The sequence below is a fragment of the Sylvia atricapilla genome, unplaced genomic scaffold, assembly GCF_009819655.1.
Source record: "Sylvia atricapilla isolate bSylAtr1 unplaced genomic scaffold, bSylAtr1.pri scaffold_41_arrow_ctg1, whole genome shotgun sequence".
Lineage (NCBI taxonomy): Eukaryota > Metazoa > Chordata > Aves > Passeriformes > Sylviidae > Sylvia > Sylvia atricapilla.
Window position 1 is genome coordinate 112714 of NW_027077150.1, and position 15447 is coordinate 128160.

At 53.3% G+C, this 15447-nt stretch overlaps 1 protein-coding gene across 1 annotated transcript; it reads right to left on the bottom strand.

Moving 5' to 3' along the window:
• Positions 1-3427: 3427 nt before the first annotated feature.
• Positions 3428-4479, bottom strand: LOC136374944 (olfactory receptor 14C36-like). The gene has a single exon (XM_066340315.1). It carries the CDS (start codon positions 4477-4479, stop codon positions 3550-3552), a length of 930 nt encoding a protein of 309 aa, XP_066196412.1. The 3' UTR covers positions 3428-3549.
• Positions 4480-15447: the final 10968 nt, after the last annotated feature.

Here is a 15447-nt window from a genome sequence, read left to right on the forward strand (position 1 = left end):
CACCTAATCCCACCTTTACCCTTACCACCACACCCGAGCTTGCAGCTACGGATCAAATCTCTAAATCAACTCCTTACGATCCATTTTTTAGTGTGTTAAATGCTACCTTTGCGTCTTTGAACCAATCGAACCCAAACCTTACTAGTTCATGCTGGCTTTCTATGAAGGTGTTGCCCTCAATGCTCCTTTTAATTGCTCAGCAGAACCAAACCCACACCAGTGCAGATGGGACACCCCCCGGAGAGGAATCACTCTGAATCAAATCACAGGCCAAGGTAAGTGCTTTGGCAATGCAACCTTGGCGAGACAAAAAGGTAATGTTTGTACAGAAATTATCAAACTTGATAAATCAACCAACAAAAAATGGGTAATCCCATCTGCATCAGGAATGTGGGTCTGTCACCAGTCTGGTGTGAGTCCCTGCGTGTTCCTTAACAAATTCAATGACTCTGCTGACTTTTGTGTCCAAGTTCTGATTGTTCCTAGAGTCCTGTACCACCAAGAAGAAGAAGTCTACCGCCTTTTAGAAGATCCCAACTGGCTCCACAAAAGAGAAGTAATAACAGGCATCACCATTGCGATGCTGCTCGGCCTGGGAGCTACCGGTGCAGCCACAGGTGTTTCGGCCCTCGTGAACCAACACCAAAGCCTTTCTCAGCTGCAGATGACCATCGACGGAAGACTTACAAAGAATTGAAAAATCCATTTCCTTTCTAGAGAAATCTGTTTCCTCTCTCTCAGAGGTCGCCTTCCAAAACAGGCGAGGACTGGACCTCTTGCTACTGCAGCAAGGAGGCCTCCGTGCTGCCTTGAAAGAAGAATTCTGTTTCTATGCAGACCATACCGGAGTTGTTTGAGACTCCATGGCTGAGTTAAGAGAAAGATTAGCCCAGAGAAAAAGAGAGAGAGAAGCCCAACAGGGATGGTTCGAATCTCGGTTCAACCGGTCTCCATGGCTGACCACCCTTGTTTCCTCTCTGATTGGCCCACTTACCATAATACTCCTGATATTAATCCTTGGGCCTTGCGTATTAAACAAATTAGTGTGGTTTGTTAAAAGCCGTTTAGAAAAAGTTAACATTTTGCTAGTTAACCGCAGACAGCTGCTTTAAAGTGCACTTATTACTTACATTTTATATTGCTTCATTACATATATTTTGTATCGCCTTTTTTAACATACTATGTAGATCTTACTAACTTTTACATTTTTTATAACTTTATACTTTGTATAGTTTTAAAATAGTCATGAGGGAGGTGGGAAATGTAGCAGTTCAAGATGGTTAGGGATAGGCGATCGGAAGATGTCATGCTGTATGGGCAGGCAGAACCCCCCTTTCCTTCTTAGCAAAGGTCACTTGACCCCTAATTAGCCAATAACACCTAGTTTATAACATAAGCAGAAGGAAGTGATGCAGTTAACACAAGTTATATAAACCCAGGTAACGCACTAATAAACGCCATTTGCCATCCACCACACTGGTGTCTGTGAGCTGATGGCCCGAGCGGTCTGGGGTTGACCGCCGTGCTGTTCATGAACCAGGTCGTCACGCCTCGCAGGAGGCAACACCCATCCCCATGAATGAAGGGCTGGCAGGAGGATCTGGGGAACTCCAGGCCTGTCAGCCTGACCTCGGTGCCCGGCAAGGTGATGGAACAGATCACCTTGAGTGCCATCACAGGGCACCCACAGAATGGCCAAGGGATCAGACCCAGCCAGGGTGGATTTCAGTATCTGCACTGATGGTCTGGATGAGGAGATTGAGTTCACCATCAGCAAATTTGTAGATGCCACCAAACTGGGTGTGAGTATGGATCTGCTGGAGGGTAGGAGGGCTCTGCTGGGGGCCCTGGACAGGCTGGATCCAGGGCCCAAATCCAACCATGGGAGGTTTCACTAGACCAAGGGCTGGGTCCTGCACTTTGGCCACAACAACCCCTGCCGTGCTACAGGCTGGGGACAGAGTGGCTGGAGAGCAGCTAGGCAGAAAGGGACCTGGGGCACTGCTGGACAGCAGGCTGGATGTGAGGCAGCAGTGTGCCCAGGTGGCCAAGAAGGCCAATGGCACCTGGCCTGGATCAGGAATGATGTGGCCAGCAGGAGCAGGGCTGCTGTGCCACTCCTGACCTGCCCCCAGCTCTGCACACAGACATTGCTGCTGCAGCTCCAGAAAAGGGAACAAAAGAGGGATCATTTGTGAAAGCTTTGCCTGGAGATCATTTAGTTCATTTACAGCCACTGAGAACACAGCTCCTCTGTGACCTCAGACACACAGAAGGCTGAATTCCTTTTCCTCGTACGGGCCACCACTTGTGACAGAGAGTCACACTTGTGGCTGCTGTTAGGAGCACAAAAGGACATGGCAGGCAGCAGGAGGTCAAGCAGGAAAGCTTCAACTTTATTTTTCTGACTCCATATTATATACAATTTTACAGACAGGCCAAGATTGGCTACACAGGTAGCCACGTCTTTGACCTCGTTGGTGAACATCACCATCAATCATCTTTCTCCTCCCAGAGGAGAAGAATTTAAACAATTCTAAAAATATACATAGTTTGCTTGACGCTGCATGAGAGCAAAATGCAAACAGTGAAAAGCAGGCAAACTTGAGGCAACACTCCTCATTGTCACAGTTTTTGACCACAGAAAATGTGGCGTGAAACAAAACAAGACAGTGCACAAACAATGGCCTTGCTTTCTGAACTTCATTGGAAACTAAAACATGGTGTCTTCGTTGAGATAGACAAGTATCTGCCAGGGAAGACTGGAGTCTCCCTTGGAAGGTAAGGCTCCCCTCCCCCTTTCCAAATTATTATCAATTTGCAACTAAAAGGCTGTCAGGCAAAATTTTGGGAATATGTATAGCAGTTCTATACTAGGGATATTAAAAATACAAATGTTGCAGTACAAAAGAATAAGCAAACAAACAAGAAATCCTAGAAAATCCTGAAAGAGTCAGAATTACAACCTTACACCCTGTTGGTCAGGGTGTTGGAAACAGTCCAAAAATAAGCCCTCCTGGAGGTCCTGTTGGAAGCAGACATGGTCCTGTAGAGAAAAAAGGGTCCAGAGATGGGTCTGGTCTTCCTCTGGGAGTCCCATGGGAACACTGGATGTCTGCTGACACTTGTATCTCCTTTTTATCTAGGTGAAGATAGGTGGTTTGGATCCTTCTCCCAGGGTAGAGCATTTTACAGTAGGATGATGTAATGTGTCAGGTCACTGCTGAGTTTTAATCATCCCTTAACAGAAGATATTCCCAAGGGGGTAGTGGAAGACTGACCAGAGAAAAGTAACAATGCCCCACCCGGTTTTAACAGCTGGCTTGTTATCAGAGAAGGCAGTTACTGCCTCCCTTCTGGAGTTACAACAGACAGAAAAATATTCACAATCATGTTTCAACAGATAGAATAGAAAAACCTTTTTTTTTTTTTTTTTTTTTTTTTTGTTACTAAACCCAAGACACATAGGAAAAAAACCCACAAGCAAAGAAGCAAGAACTATCAAAGATGACTGTTCTTACAAATGACTTGCAGGCACTGGCCAGCAGTTTAATGTTTCTGAAACTGCATAGTCATCAATGTCCACAGTGCAGCCTTGAGCTCCTGGTTCGTCAGGCAGTAGATGAGGGGGTTCAGGACTGGAGGCACCACTGAGTACAGAACTGACAGGGCCAGATCCAGGGATGGGGAGGAGATGGAGGGGGGCTTCAGGTTGGCAAACACTGCACTGCTGATAAGCAGGGAGACCACGGCCAGGTGAGGGAGGCAGGTGGAAAAAGCTTTGTGCCGTCCCTGCTCAGAGGGGATCCTCAGCACTGCCCTGAAGATCTGCACATAGGAGAAAACAATGAACACAAAACAACCAAAAGCTAAAAAGGAACCAACCACAACAATCTCAAGTTCTCTGAGGTAGGATTTAGAGCAGGTGAGCTTGAGGATGTGTGGAATTTCACAGAAGAACTGGCCCAGGGCATTGCCCTGGCACAGGGGCAAGGAAAATGTATTGTCTGTGTGCAGCAGAGCATAGAGAAAACCACTGGCCCAGGCAGCTGCTGCCATGTAGACACAAGCTCTGCTGCCCAGGAGGGTCCCGTAGTGCAGGGGTTTGCAGATGGACACATAGCGGTCGTAGCACATGACAGTGAGGAGAAAATACCCTGCAGAAATGAAAAACAAAACCAGAAATAACTGTGCAGCACATCCTGCATAGATGTTCCTGGTGTCCCAGAGGGAATTGTGCATGGCTTTGGGGACAGTGGTGCAGATGGAGCCCAGGTCGCTGAGGGCCACGTTGAGCAGGAAGAAGAACATGGGGCTGTGCAGGTGGTGGCCGCAGGCGACGGCAGCGATGACAAGGCCGTTGCCCAGGAGGGCAGCCAGGGAGATGCCCAGGAAGAAGCAGAAGTGCAGGAGCTGCAGCGGCCGCGTGTCTGCCAATGGCAGCAGGAGGAAGTGGCTGATGGAACTGCTGTTGGACATTTGCTGTTTCCAGCCACTGGAACCTCTTGAAGGAGGAAAGACAATGACAATTGAGGGGAGGTTTCTTGCAGAAAAATCAAAGCCCTTTCCCATACACTCTTTCCTGTGACTAAACATCTCCCCCATGTCTATGTCTAGGAGAACTTCCTTCACCTTGGTTGCTGGAGCCCTGATTGCTGCTGGCCAATGTGTGAAGAGCCAGACCTTGACCTGCAGGACACGAGGGAGTCAGCCCTGAGCCCCAGGCAGTTCAGGGGAACAGTAAGGGCAGGGGCCAGTCCTGGTAATTGAACTTGGACAAGGAATCTCCTCCTAAGGCATAGGAGCTTCCAGGGTGAAGGGATGAGGATTGCAGGAGGCAGGAGAAATTCTGCTGCACCTGGGGAGAACAAAGAGTCCAGTGAGGCAGAAGGATTGTCTGAGCCTTAATGCAGACTGAGAGGACCTGCTCTATCCCTGTGACTGCTTCCCAGCTGCCCTGGATTTGCATCTTTCTGAGTTCCACTCCCGTGTTACCCTGGAAAGCCAGGAGACACTTCTGAGACCAGAGAGATCTTTGGCACACAAAGTGGCTCCTACCTTTCCCAAAGTCAGGTAGAATCGGCTGATTCCAAGCCTGCCAGCCTGCCCTGCCCAGACCTCCCCAGTGCAGAGGGAGCTGGGACACCCCATTGCTGTGCTTAGCCTGCACAGGAGGAGCCCAAGGGCTGGGCCTGAGCCTGCAGCTGGAAATGCCATTCCCAGAGAGCCCGTCAGCAATGCCAGGAGCACCTGGGCAAGGCAAAGAGAGAGAGAGCTGGGCCCTGAGGAAAAGCCTCTCCCTGCCCAGCCCTACACAGCCCCTCCCAGGTGGCAGCAGTGCAGGACAGTGGCCCCCCGGCCCTGGTCAGCAGGGAATGGGCACATGGCAGGAGAGATGCCCTTCATCTCTGGGGCTGCTCTGCCAGCCCAGGAGGGGACTGATGGTGCCAAGCCCCCGGGCTGAGGGCTATGCTGGTGGGGAGGGGACACAAGAGCTGTGCTGCTCAGGGCAGTGTCTGCCCTGCAGGGCATGGCCAGCGGGTGTCACATGTTCCCTGCAGCAGGGCTTCCCTCAGCACTGCCTTCTTCCCTCCCTGCCCACGGCTCTGCTGCTGGAGCCGTCCCAGCCCGAGCTGTTCCTGTGGGCCCAGGCTCCTTCCCTGCCAGTGCTGCTAGAGCCCAGCCCAGCCCCTGGGCCAGCTCTGCCCTGCAGCTGCTCAGGGATGCAGGGATTAAAGAACAGCTCCCCCAGGCCTGGGCAACATGGAAAGGTGATGCTGGATGGCCCTGGAGGCTGGGGAGCTGGAGGCACTTGCTGAGGTTCCCAGGAAAACACAGTGTGATGGTTTAAGAGCATAAGCCCCTGCTCTTCCCTGTACAGATGAGTTTCCATTGCCACCAAGCTGAGCCAGGGAAAAGTGGGAGCACAGAGTGAGGAAAGCAGAGACTCAAGTAGGAAACTCCTGACCTGAATGAGCTCATGACAAATCCCCTTAGAAATGACCTGGGCATGGGCTGGAGCTCTGACCAGCCCTGGCTCACACAGCACCTCTCCACAGCAGGAGGAACATGCCCTGGCAGGAGTCGTTCCTTGCACCCCGACACCCTCCATGGGGAGCTGCCAGGCAGGCTGAGAGCTGCCTCTGGCAGGTGGCTGATCCCCTGGCCTGGCCAAGAGCCCTCAGGGTTGCAGCACCTGCTCTGCACGACAGCCCTGGGCAGCCCTGGCTGCAGCCCCAGCTCCAGCCCCTGCAGCCATCCCTGGCAGCAGGAGCCGTCCTGCCCTGTCCCTGTGACAGTGCCCAGGGCAGCCCCGCTCTGGAGCACATCCTCCCCCAAAGCAGAAAGGGCAGCAGAGCCATCCTTACAGTGCTGTCAGTCCTGTCCTGGGACAGCTTTAGGAGATCCCTGCAGCCAGAGACTTACTGTGTCAGAAGTGGTGAACATTTCTCCAGGAAGAAGCTCAGAGATTTCAAAATGTGTGAAGATTTCTCTGTGAATAATCTCAGAATTGTCCTTCCAGTTTCTTTAAGCCTCTGTCTGCTTTGCCTCTCTCAGGTACCTGCAGGCAATGCCCTCAGCCCTGCTGGGCTGGGAGAGGAGCTGGTCCTCAGGAGAAATGTCTTTTTGAATCTCTTCTTGGTTGCCAGGAGCTGCCTCTGTGCCAGGAGCCTGGCCCAGCTCATAGCACAGACAGAGCACAAGGATTTTAATGAGCCTCTTGGAGGTTTAGTGCTGAGTCCCTGAACATCAGTCCCTAAGAGTCAGTGAAATAAATCTCTCAAGAATCCAAAGTCACAATCAAACTCCAAAGTTTCTTGAAGTTTTAATAAGTCCCACTGAGGGACACAACTGAGAAAGGATTTTAATGACCCTCCCATGGATTTGGTGTTGTTTACAGGGTGTCAGCCCCAGAGAGTGTTTAAAAAACTTTTGAAGAACTCTTTCAAGAACTTTTGGAGAACTTTTCATAGTGAGTTTGAAACTTCAAAGTTTCTTGAAGTTTTGATGGGACCCTGTGAGAGATGTGGCTGAGAAAGTGTCCCCAGGTTCCAGTTAGAGCAGAACACTGCAGGCAGTGGTGACAGGTGGGGACAAACCAGGGAAAGGTGTCTCTGATGCTGAGCAAACCCTGTGCCCTGTGCAGCCCAGGCTGTCCTACGGTGTCCATGCCCTGTGCCTCTGTCCCTGCAGGCTGTCGTCACTCCCTGGCTGCTCCACCTGGCTTGCCCCTTCCTTTGCTGACGGCTCTGCATCGTGCCTGCGTCTGCCTGGTCACACAGAGCCTTGGGCTTGAAACCAGGAGGGTTCATTCAACATTTACTATCCCTGTGCAATTTTGGCACAAGAACGAGGCATGTAGGGCCTGCTTTCCCTGCAAGGATGATTGTAAGACAAGAAGACATCTGCCTCAAGAGCCCACCAATAGGAAAAAACAACTGAATCTGGGACCTTGGAGTTGGTTTTATGGTAATGGCTAAATTGGAATGTAGCAATGCTATGTAAGTACCACTCCTTTAGAATCACATGTCCATTTAAGGTTATGAGTTCCCACACCTTAGACCTAAGCCTAAAGAAGTGATGCCCTCTTAATTGCAAGGCAGTGTTCAGGAGTCTTTCAGGAGTCTTATTCTGATATTTCGTAGATTTGGTGACAGAGGGGCCTCACAGAACCAAGGAGGCTCCTGTGACACGTTGGAATCTCCTGAAATCAAACTCCTTTTTGACACGGAAAGGCCACATGGAACCAATGGTCCATTGTGATAGTGCAGATCCAAGGAGACCATGGTGACGCTCTGGAACCTCATGGAATCAAAAGTACATTGTGACAGAGAAAGGCTTCATGGAACCAAGAGTCCATTGTGACACAGCCGGGCCTTGTTTGAACAATGGAACCATTGCTGACAGTACAGAAACTCATGGAACCCAGGGGCCACTGTGACACACCGGGGCTGCATGGAATGGAAGGTGGGTTGTGACAATGCGGATCCAAGGAGCTCATGGTGACACTGTGGGGCCTCGTGGAACCAAGGTGACTATGTTATACTGTGGGACCTCATGGAACAAAGGTCCGTGGTGACACTGTGAAACCAAGGAGATTTTTGTTGGCAGTATGAAAGCTCACGGAACCAGAAGTCCATTGAGACACAGCATGGCCTCATGCAACCAAGGGGCCATTGTGACTGAAGAACCTCATGGAACCAAGAGTCCATTGTTATACTCTGGCCCTGTGGAACCAAGGGGACCACAGTGACATTGCGGGGCCTCATGGAACAGTGGAGACAATTCTGACACTTTGGGACCCACTGGAACCAAGGGGCCATGAGAACATGGCAGGGCCTTATGTAATCAAGCGGACTCCAGTGAACACGGTGGGTCTCCATGGCATGAAGGGTCCACTCTGACACCGTGGTACCAAGGATACCATTGTGACACTATGGGACATCATGGAAGCAAAGGTCCATTGTGGCACAGCAGGGCCTGATGATACCCTGGAGGCCATTTGTACACCTTGAGGCCCTGGGAAACGAAACGGCCATTGTGGCACTTCAGGGCCTTGTGGAGCCAAGGGATCTATGGGGATACTGTTGGGCTTAAGGGTACCAAGGGACAATTGTGATGCTACAGGGCCCCATGAAAGCACAGAGACAGTGTGACACTGCTGGGCCTCATGCAGCCAAGGGGCCACTGGGATCCTGGGGAGCTTCATGGAACCAAGGGACCACTGTGACACTCCAAGACTATAAGGAGTCATGGAGAGCATTGTGACACTCAGTGGCCTCATGGAACCAAGGGGGCCACTGTGTCATTGTGCAGCTCCAGGGAACAAGGAAACCACTGTGGGGCTCCATGGATCCAAGGGAATAGGGAACAGCTTTGGTTGGCTTGGCCTGACTGACTCAACTGACCTCGGCATGTTGGGGATCTGTTCTCATGTGCCCCTGAAACACTGGGGCTCTGGGCTTTCCTATCTATGGAAAAGAACCATCCCTCCTGCCCAGGTACTGATGGCCAAAATTGGTGCTCCTCCACAATTCACTGTATGCAAGGGTTCCTCCCACAATAAAGCTGCCAGGAGAGACAGGCCTGGCTCACCTTGGCCTCTGGTGCTCACCTCTAATCAGCCCTGGAGATACTGGGGCTCTGTTCTTTCCTTCCTATGGGAATGAACCGGCCTCCTCGTGCCAGCACTCATGGCTGAAATTAGGATTCTGTCCCCAAAATTCCATATATCTGAGATACAGAATCCAAGATATTTATTCCATTGCTCCCAGATGAAAGGTGCCAGGACAGACAGGTCTGGTTGACCTTGGCCTCTGGTGGCTGCCATTTATCAGCCCCTAAAGCACTGGGGCTCTGAGCTTTCCTTCCAGTGGTGACCATGGTGACACTCCAGGGCCTCAGAGACCCAAGGGACCATTGTTACACTGTGGGAATTCATGGAACCAAGGGGATCACTGTGGCACTGCTGGGCCGCATGGTCCCAAGAGGCCAGTGTGAAGCAGCAGGCCTTTGTGGAACCCAGAGGCCACTGTTGCATTCCAGGGCCTCGTGGAACCAAAGGGCCATTGTGACCCTGCATGACACCGTGGATCCATGGAGGCCACTGTGACATTGCAAGGCCCCAGGGAATCATGGAGACCATGGTGACACTGCAGGGCCCCGCAGAACTAAAGGGCCACAGTGACCCTGCTGGGCCTCATGGAAGCAAGGGGCCATTGGGACACCTCAGAAGCAAGGAGAACACTGTGACACTACAGGGCCTCATGGAACCAAGGGAGCATGGAACAGATCTGGCTGGTTTGGCCTCCCAGGGGCCACCTGACAAGTCCAGCCAAACATGGAATGCTGAGAGCTGCCTCTCATCAGATCCTGGAGCCTCTGTGCCTTCCTTCCTATGGAAAAGCATTATCCCTCTTTCCAGGTGCCCATGGCCAAAACTGATACTCCCCTTGAAAAATTCCTTATATGCAAGGGTTCTCCCAGACCAAAGCTTCCAGGATAGGCAGCTCTGGCTGGCCTTGGCCTCTGGTGGTCAGCTCTCATCTCAAAGAAGCCCTGAGGAATGGATTTGAACAGGTTTGACTACTGGAAAATCAATGAGTCTCTCATCCTCTGAAGAACTCAAATGTTGTTCTGATCACATACGTCCTTTTTTTCTCTCATTGAGTATTATGCATGACATATTTTCAGCTAAATAATATTGTTCTTATCACTCTGCCCATGTGATCTGACACAAAACACCTCCTCTACATATGGCTCCAGGTCACCTGTAGAAGCAAAGACAATAAAGGATTCAGCAGGAATTCTTTGTCTCTGCTCCCATCTGTCTCATCTCCTCTGGAGCTGGAGGTGCAGCCCCAGCACTGGGGAGGGCTCAAGGTGTCACAAGCTCAGCTCCCACACAGACCCTGGTTGTGGTGGTGCATTTTATTCATGTTTGTATTGTTTCATAATTCGCTTGGTATGGTTCTGTGTAATGGTTCATTCTGTATAACCCCCATGTTCTTTCCTATATGGTTTTACCCCAGTTTCAGTTTTATGTCCATCATCAGTTATATGACCTCCTGGTCCTGTCTGTCACTCTGGGGCCTCTCCCTGCGTCCAGAAGGTTCCAGGGAGGGCGTTGAGTGATTGGACAGGATCCAGGCTTCCCCCTCCCATTGTTCCCTGTATGGTTATTTCACCTGTCTTTTGTGTTAAGAGCCACACCCTTACTGTACCCCATTGGTCCCTGGTTGAACCCTCCCCTGTGTACCACCCCCCCTTTAAAGGTTGATGTACAGAAGCCCTTGGGGTCTCTCTGAGGTTGGTGTCCCAAGGTGAGGACTCCATGCCTGGACCCCCAATAAACTCGTGTTGGATTTACCCCTCGAGTGTCCCTCCTTTCTTTCTTCCTGCCATAGCCACGCTCTGCTCCTGGCAAGCCAAGACCCACTGTATTGCTGTGGTGCCAGGGCTGGCCGGAATTGGCGATACAGGCACCGCCCCACCTGGTGTGCTTTTCTTGGCCCCTGCGCGCTCCCACAGGCTGAAATGGACACTGATGGTTTCTGTGCCAGGCTCTCTGAGCCCAGCCCAGCTCCCTGCCAGCTCTGCCAGCTGCCCTGAGCTCTATGCAGCACCAAGGGCCTCTCCCCAGCCCAGCCCAGCCGGCTCTGGCCCCACAGCTCTGCTCAGGGCACGCTGCTCTGGGCAGGGGCCCCACGGCCTCAGCCCCTGGCAAGGGCACAGCAGCAGCTGCAGCTCAGAGAGGGCTCAGCCCCAGCCATGGGGAAGTTGCCTGGCCAAAGGAAAAGGAGGCTCCCTGTGTGCCCTGCTCTCCTCTCCAGGAGATCCTGAGAGCTCTGCAGCCCCTGCTGCCATCCCACCTGCCCAGGAAAGCACAACAGCCCCGGCCTTGGGGCCCTCAGCAGCTGTTCCTGCTCCAGGCCCAGGGCCCATCCCAGAGCTGGGGCAGCCACAAAGCTGTGCCCATTTCTGTTCATGGCTGCCCCGATGAGGATGGATCCTCAGCCACTTGCAGATTGCTGGTGAATTTTACTTTTCCAGAGGCCTCTTCTTTCTTGAGCTCCACAGTTGAGAAATTCATTGACAAAGGCTCATAAACATTTGTTCAAAACACCCACACAAGACAAGCCCCTGGGAATAACTCCAGTCTTCAATTCTTGTGTGGTTAATTAGACAGATTTCAGGATTGTATTCAAAATGAATATCCTATTTTGAAAACAATGAAGAGAGAATTGTTCTGTCCTGTTTAGTTTTCTTTTCCTGTTTAGAGATTGATATCAGAAATCCCCAGCTGATATTGATTCCCAGCACCACCTCATGCACTCTGAATCAATCTGAAAATCAAGACGTTTATGACTGACAATCAATCAGACTTTGTCCCCACCCCCACCCCCACCATTTCCGTCATCCAGCCCCTGGCACTCAGAGCAGCCATTCACAAGGGATTTCTATACAAAACCAGTTTTAGACAAAGATGATTCTGTGATAGATACAAACAGTTCAGTTGCTTTATGAGTTTGCTCTGCATGAAGTGGGGATAAAACAGACTGAACAATTCTGGATTTGCAAAGCTGTCAGTGGTGGATGGAGAAGGGGATCAGGCTGCTTTTGGTGGTGAGGAAATGCTGAAACCAGCCTGACTCATTTCATCTCCTCCTAGCCTGGCTGAAGCTCCCCTCCTTCCCCTTCCACCCACTGTCTTTTGTCTCCCACCAGGCCCCCGGTGAAGAGCCTGGCTCTGTGTTCTCCATCACCTCCTGGGTGGCAGTGCCAGGCTGGGATCAGTAGCCCCTCAGCCTTCCCTGCTCAGGGCTGGACAAGCCCAGCTCCCTCAGCCTCTCCTCACAGCCCAAGGGCTCCATCCCCACCTTGGAGGCCTTCCCTAACCCTGCTGCAGCTGCCAGACATCTTTCCTGCCCTGGGGAACCCAACCCAGGCCACAGTGACCTGCATAATCCACGTCCTTGATGTCCTGGTCACAGAGCCCAGCTCCTTGTCCCCGTGTCAGGCTCAGGGGGTTGATTTGTGGAACATCCTTGGGGGAGGCTGCAGCACTAGGGGCAGGGGGGACCCAGGTGGTCAGGAGACCCAGCTGGGCATGAGCAGGAGGGGACACTTCTCTGGGGGGAAATGTGAGTGGGGGCTGGGGCAGAGTGACCAACCCAGTGAGCTCACACAATCCTCCTGTGATATCTCAGTATTCCCTATGATGTCAAAGCCTGACCTCTGATGGCACACATTGACTCGGTGATGTCACACAGTCCCCTTTATTATGCCAGAGATGATCAATGACCTCACAAAGCCCACTCTGTGATGTCATAGCCCACTCTCTGACCTCACTCAACACATTCTGTGATGTCACACAGCCCCTTTCTGTGGGAATACACAAGTCTGAGAGTAAGACAGACTTCATTAGCATAACTAGTCTGGTGACTAGGATGCCGTGGCAAGGACAAACAGAACTTTGAGCTTATGAGAAGATGGGATTAAAACCTGCTTAAGAGAAAAGATTCAATCAACCCCCTACAATAAAAATATTGTAAAATGCATGAGTTGCTTGTATGATCTTTTAACCTAATTATTGTAGTAGAAATTATTAACCTCGTTGAAATGGTATATAAGACTTGGAAAACCTGAGTAAAATCGAATTCTGATCATGAATCAGTCTTCCTGTCTCTCCATCAATCGCTGATACCTTTCTGCCATCACAGCTGATCTGTGTCTCTGTCACACACAGCCAGAGGTGCCTCTATCACACAGCCCCCTCTGGGACATCTCACAGCCCCCCCGCGTGACATCACTGCCACTCTGTGACCTCACAGCTCCCTTTCTGGAATGTCCCCCAGCATCACCTCTGGGGCGGGACAAGCTGGCAGCCTCCAGGAGCATTTGGGCCCCTGTGCCTGCAGCCCCCAGTGTCTGGAGGTGCCCAGCAGCTCCTGCAGGCTGCAGAACCTCCGCGCACCCCCGACAGCCACAAGTGTCCGTCCTCGTCCCTGTGGACCCGGCACCGCTTGGAATCCCGGCCGGAGCACGGCTGTGAAGCCACCACCAGGCTCAGTGGGGCGGGGACCCCCGGCAACTCCCAAACCCCTCCTGCCCCACAGGTGCCTGCAGCAGCCCCAGGGCTGTGCCCATCCCCGTGTTACCATCCCCACGGCTGCCTGGGCTGTGTTTCCCTCCCGGGGACGAGGCCCTGCGTAGTCTCGGCCCCCCAAACCCCCGGCGTGCTGTGGGGGTCTCACCTGGACACAGACGCTCCGCAGGGAACTGTCCAAAGCCTGGGGGCTGCGGCACAGCAGGGACAGCCCCGGGGCACCCCCGGCCGCCACCAGCTTGATCACAGCCAACTCGGCACTGCCAAGGGCAGGGATGGCCATGGTCCCCCTTGGGGACACCCCAGGACCCCCCGTGCCCACCCCTGTGCCCACCCCTCACCACGGGGCCCCAAAGCCCCGCAGGTCCCGGGGTGCCCAGGGGGTGGGATGGGGACCCGCCCCTCCCAGGGGGTTCTGTTATTCCAGCTGGTGGATGGGGTCCGCCGCTTGGGACCCAGAGAGCCACAGCCACCCCAAAGGATGTCTTGCTAGAAACAGCTCCTTGGGGGGTCAGGCGCTCCTCAGCTGGCAGAGGGGCTTCTCAGCTGGCGGGCAGAGCAGTGATTTTTCAGCTCAGTGATTTCAGCTTTCAGTGATTTCAGCTCAGTGCTCTCAGCTCATGCCCTTGTGAGTTAGCCCCTCTTTTAGTCGGCCGTGGTGAGAGAGAGAGAGGTCTCGTATGGAATTTCCGCAGGTACTTTATTGCAAGGGTACCAGCGAAAGGGATCCAGGGACGAGGAACCTCTGCCGACCAGAGGAAACCCAGGGGTTTTTATGGGACACCAGGGTGGGAGGAAAAGGGTACGGAACCAATCAATTGTAACAGATCTACATAAAATCCCGAGGGGGCTTGTGCGTCTCCGGACAGGTCGCCGTGGCTAGGAGGTTTGTCTTTGTCTTAGGAGCTCCGAGTGAAGTTGCGAAATTCTTCCTTAACTCCTCAGCTTGGCTCCCTCCAGGGCAAAGCAGCTGGGGCTCCGCCCACTCCCACATTCTGTCACCTTCCTCCCCCCGTCACCGCCGGCTCGGGGCTGCTCAGGGGGTCCCACAGGGCCCGAGGGTCCCTGGCAATGGTTTGCCACGTCCCCCAGGAGCGGGACAGGGGCCACCTCCCTGCAGAAGGAGCCCTGGGCACCCGCCCTCAGCCGGGAGTGGCCATGGAGGAGAGGCACCAAGGAACGAGCCTCCCACAGCCTGGGGAACTCCCCCTCCTGTGTCAGGTGGGGCGGCAGCCCCACGTCTCCCCGAGCCCCCGGGGGCTCCCCAAACCCCCCCAGCTCCCCAGCACCCGCTTGTCCGTCTTGAGAAAGAGGACGAGCCGGTTCTCCATGCCGCCGCCCTCCCGGCTCGCCGCCTGCTCGGGGCTGATGCCGGGGATGTTACATAGATGCTTGGAGCTTCTGTGGGGACACCTCCGGCACCCTCATCCCCATGCCGCTGGACCCTCGCCACTGCCACCACCAGCACCTCCGAGCCGCTGCAGCTCCAGGACTCGCCGCTCTCTCCAGCCACGGGGATGGCCATGTCTGTGCCAGGATCCTGGGCAGGGCACACGGACTCTCCTCGCTGCAGAGGCACTGGGGCCACTCCAGGTCCAGCAGGGACTGGAGCTTCAGGCGGGGCCTGTCCCAGAGCTCCCGCAGGGATTTGCCCCAGCGGTGATGGAGGCACTGGCGGAGGAGGAAAATGTGCCCCTGGATCTGACTCCGGAGTGGCACCGGAAAAGGGAGGTACTGGTGGGTGGCGGGGTGTCTCTAGGGATGTCGGGCTGTCCCCAAGGGTGCCCAGGCTCTCCCTAGGGATGTCAGAATGTCCCCATGGGTGTCAGGCTCTCCCA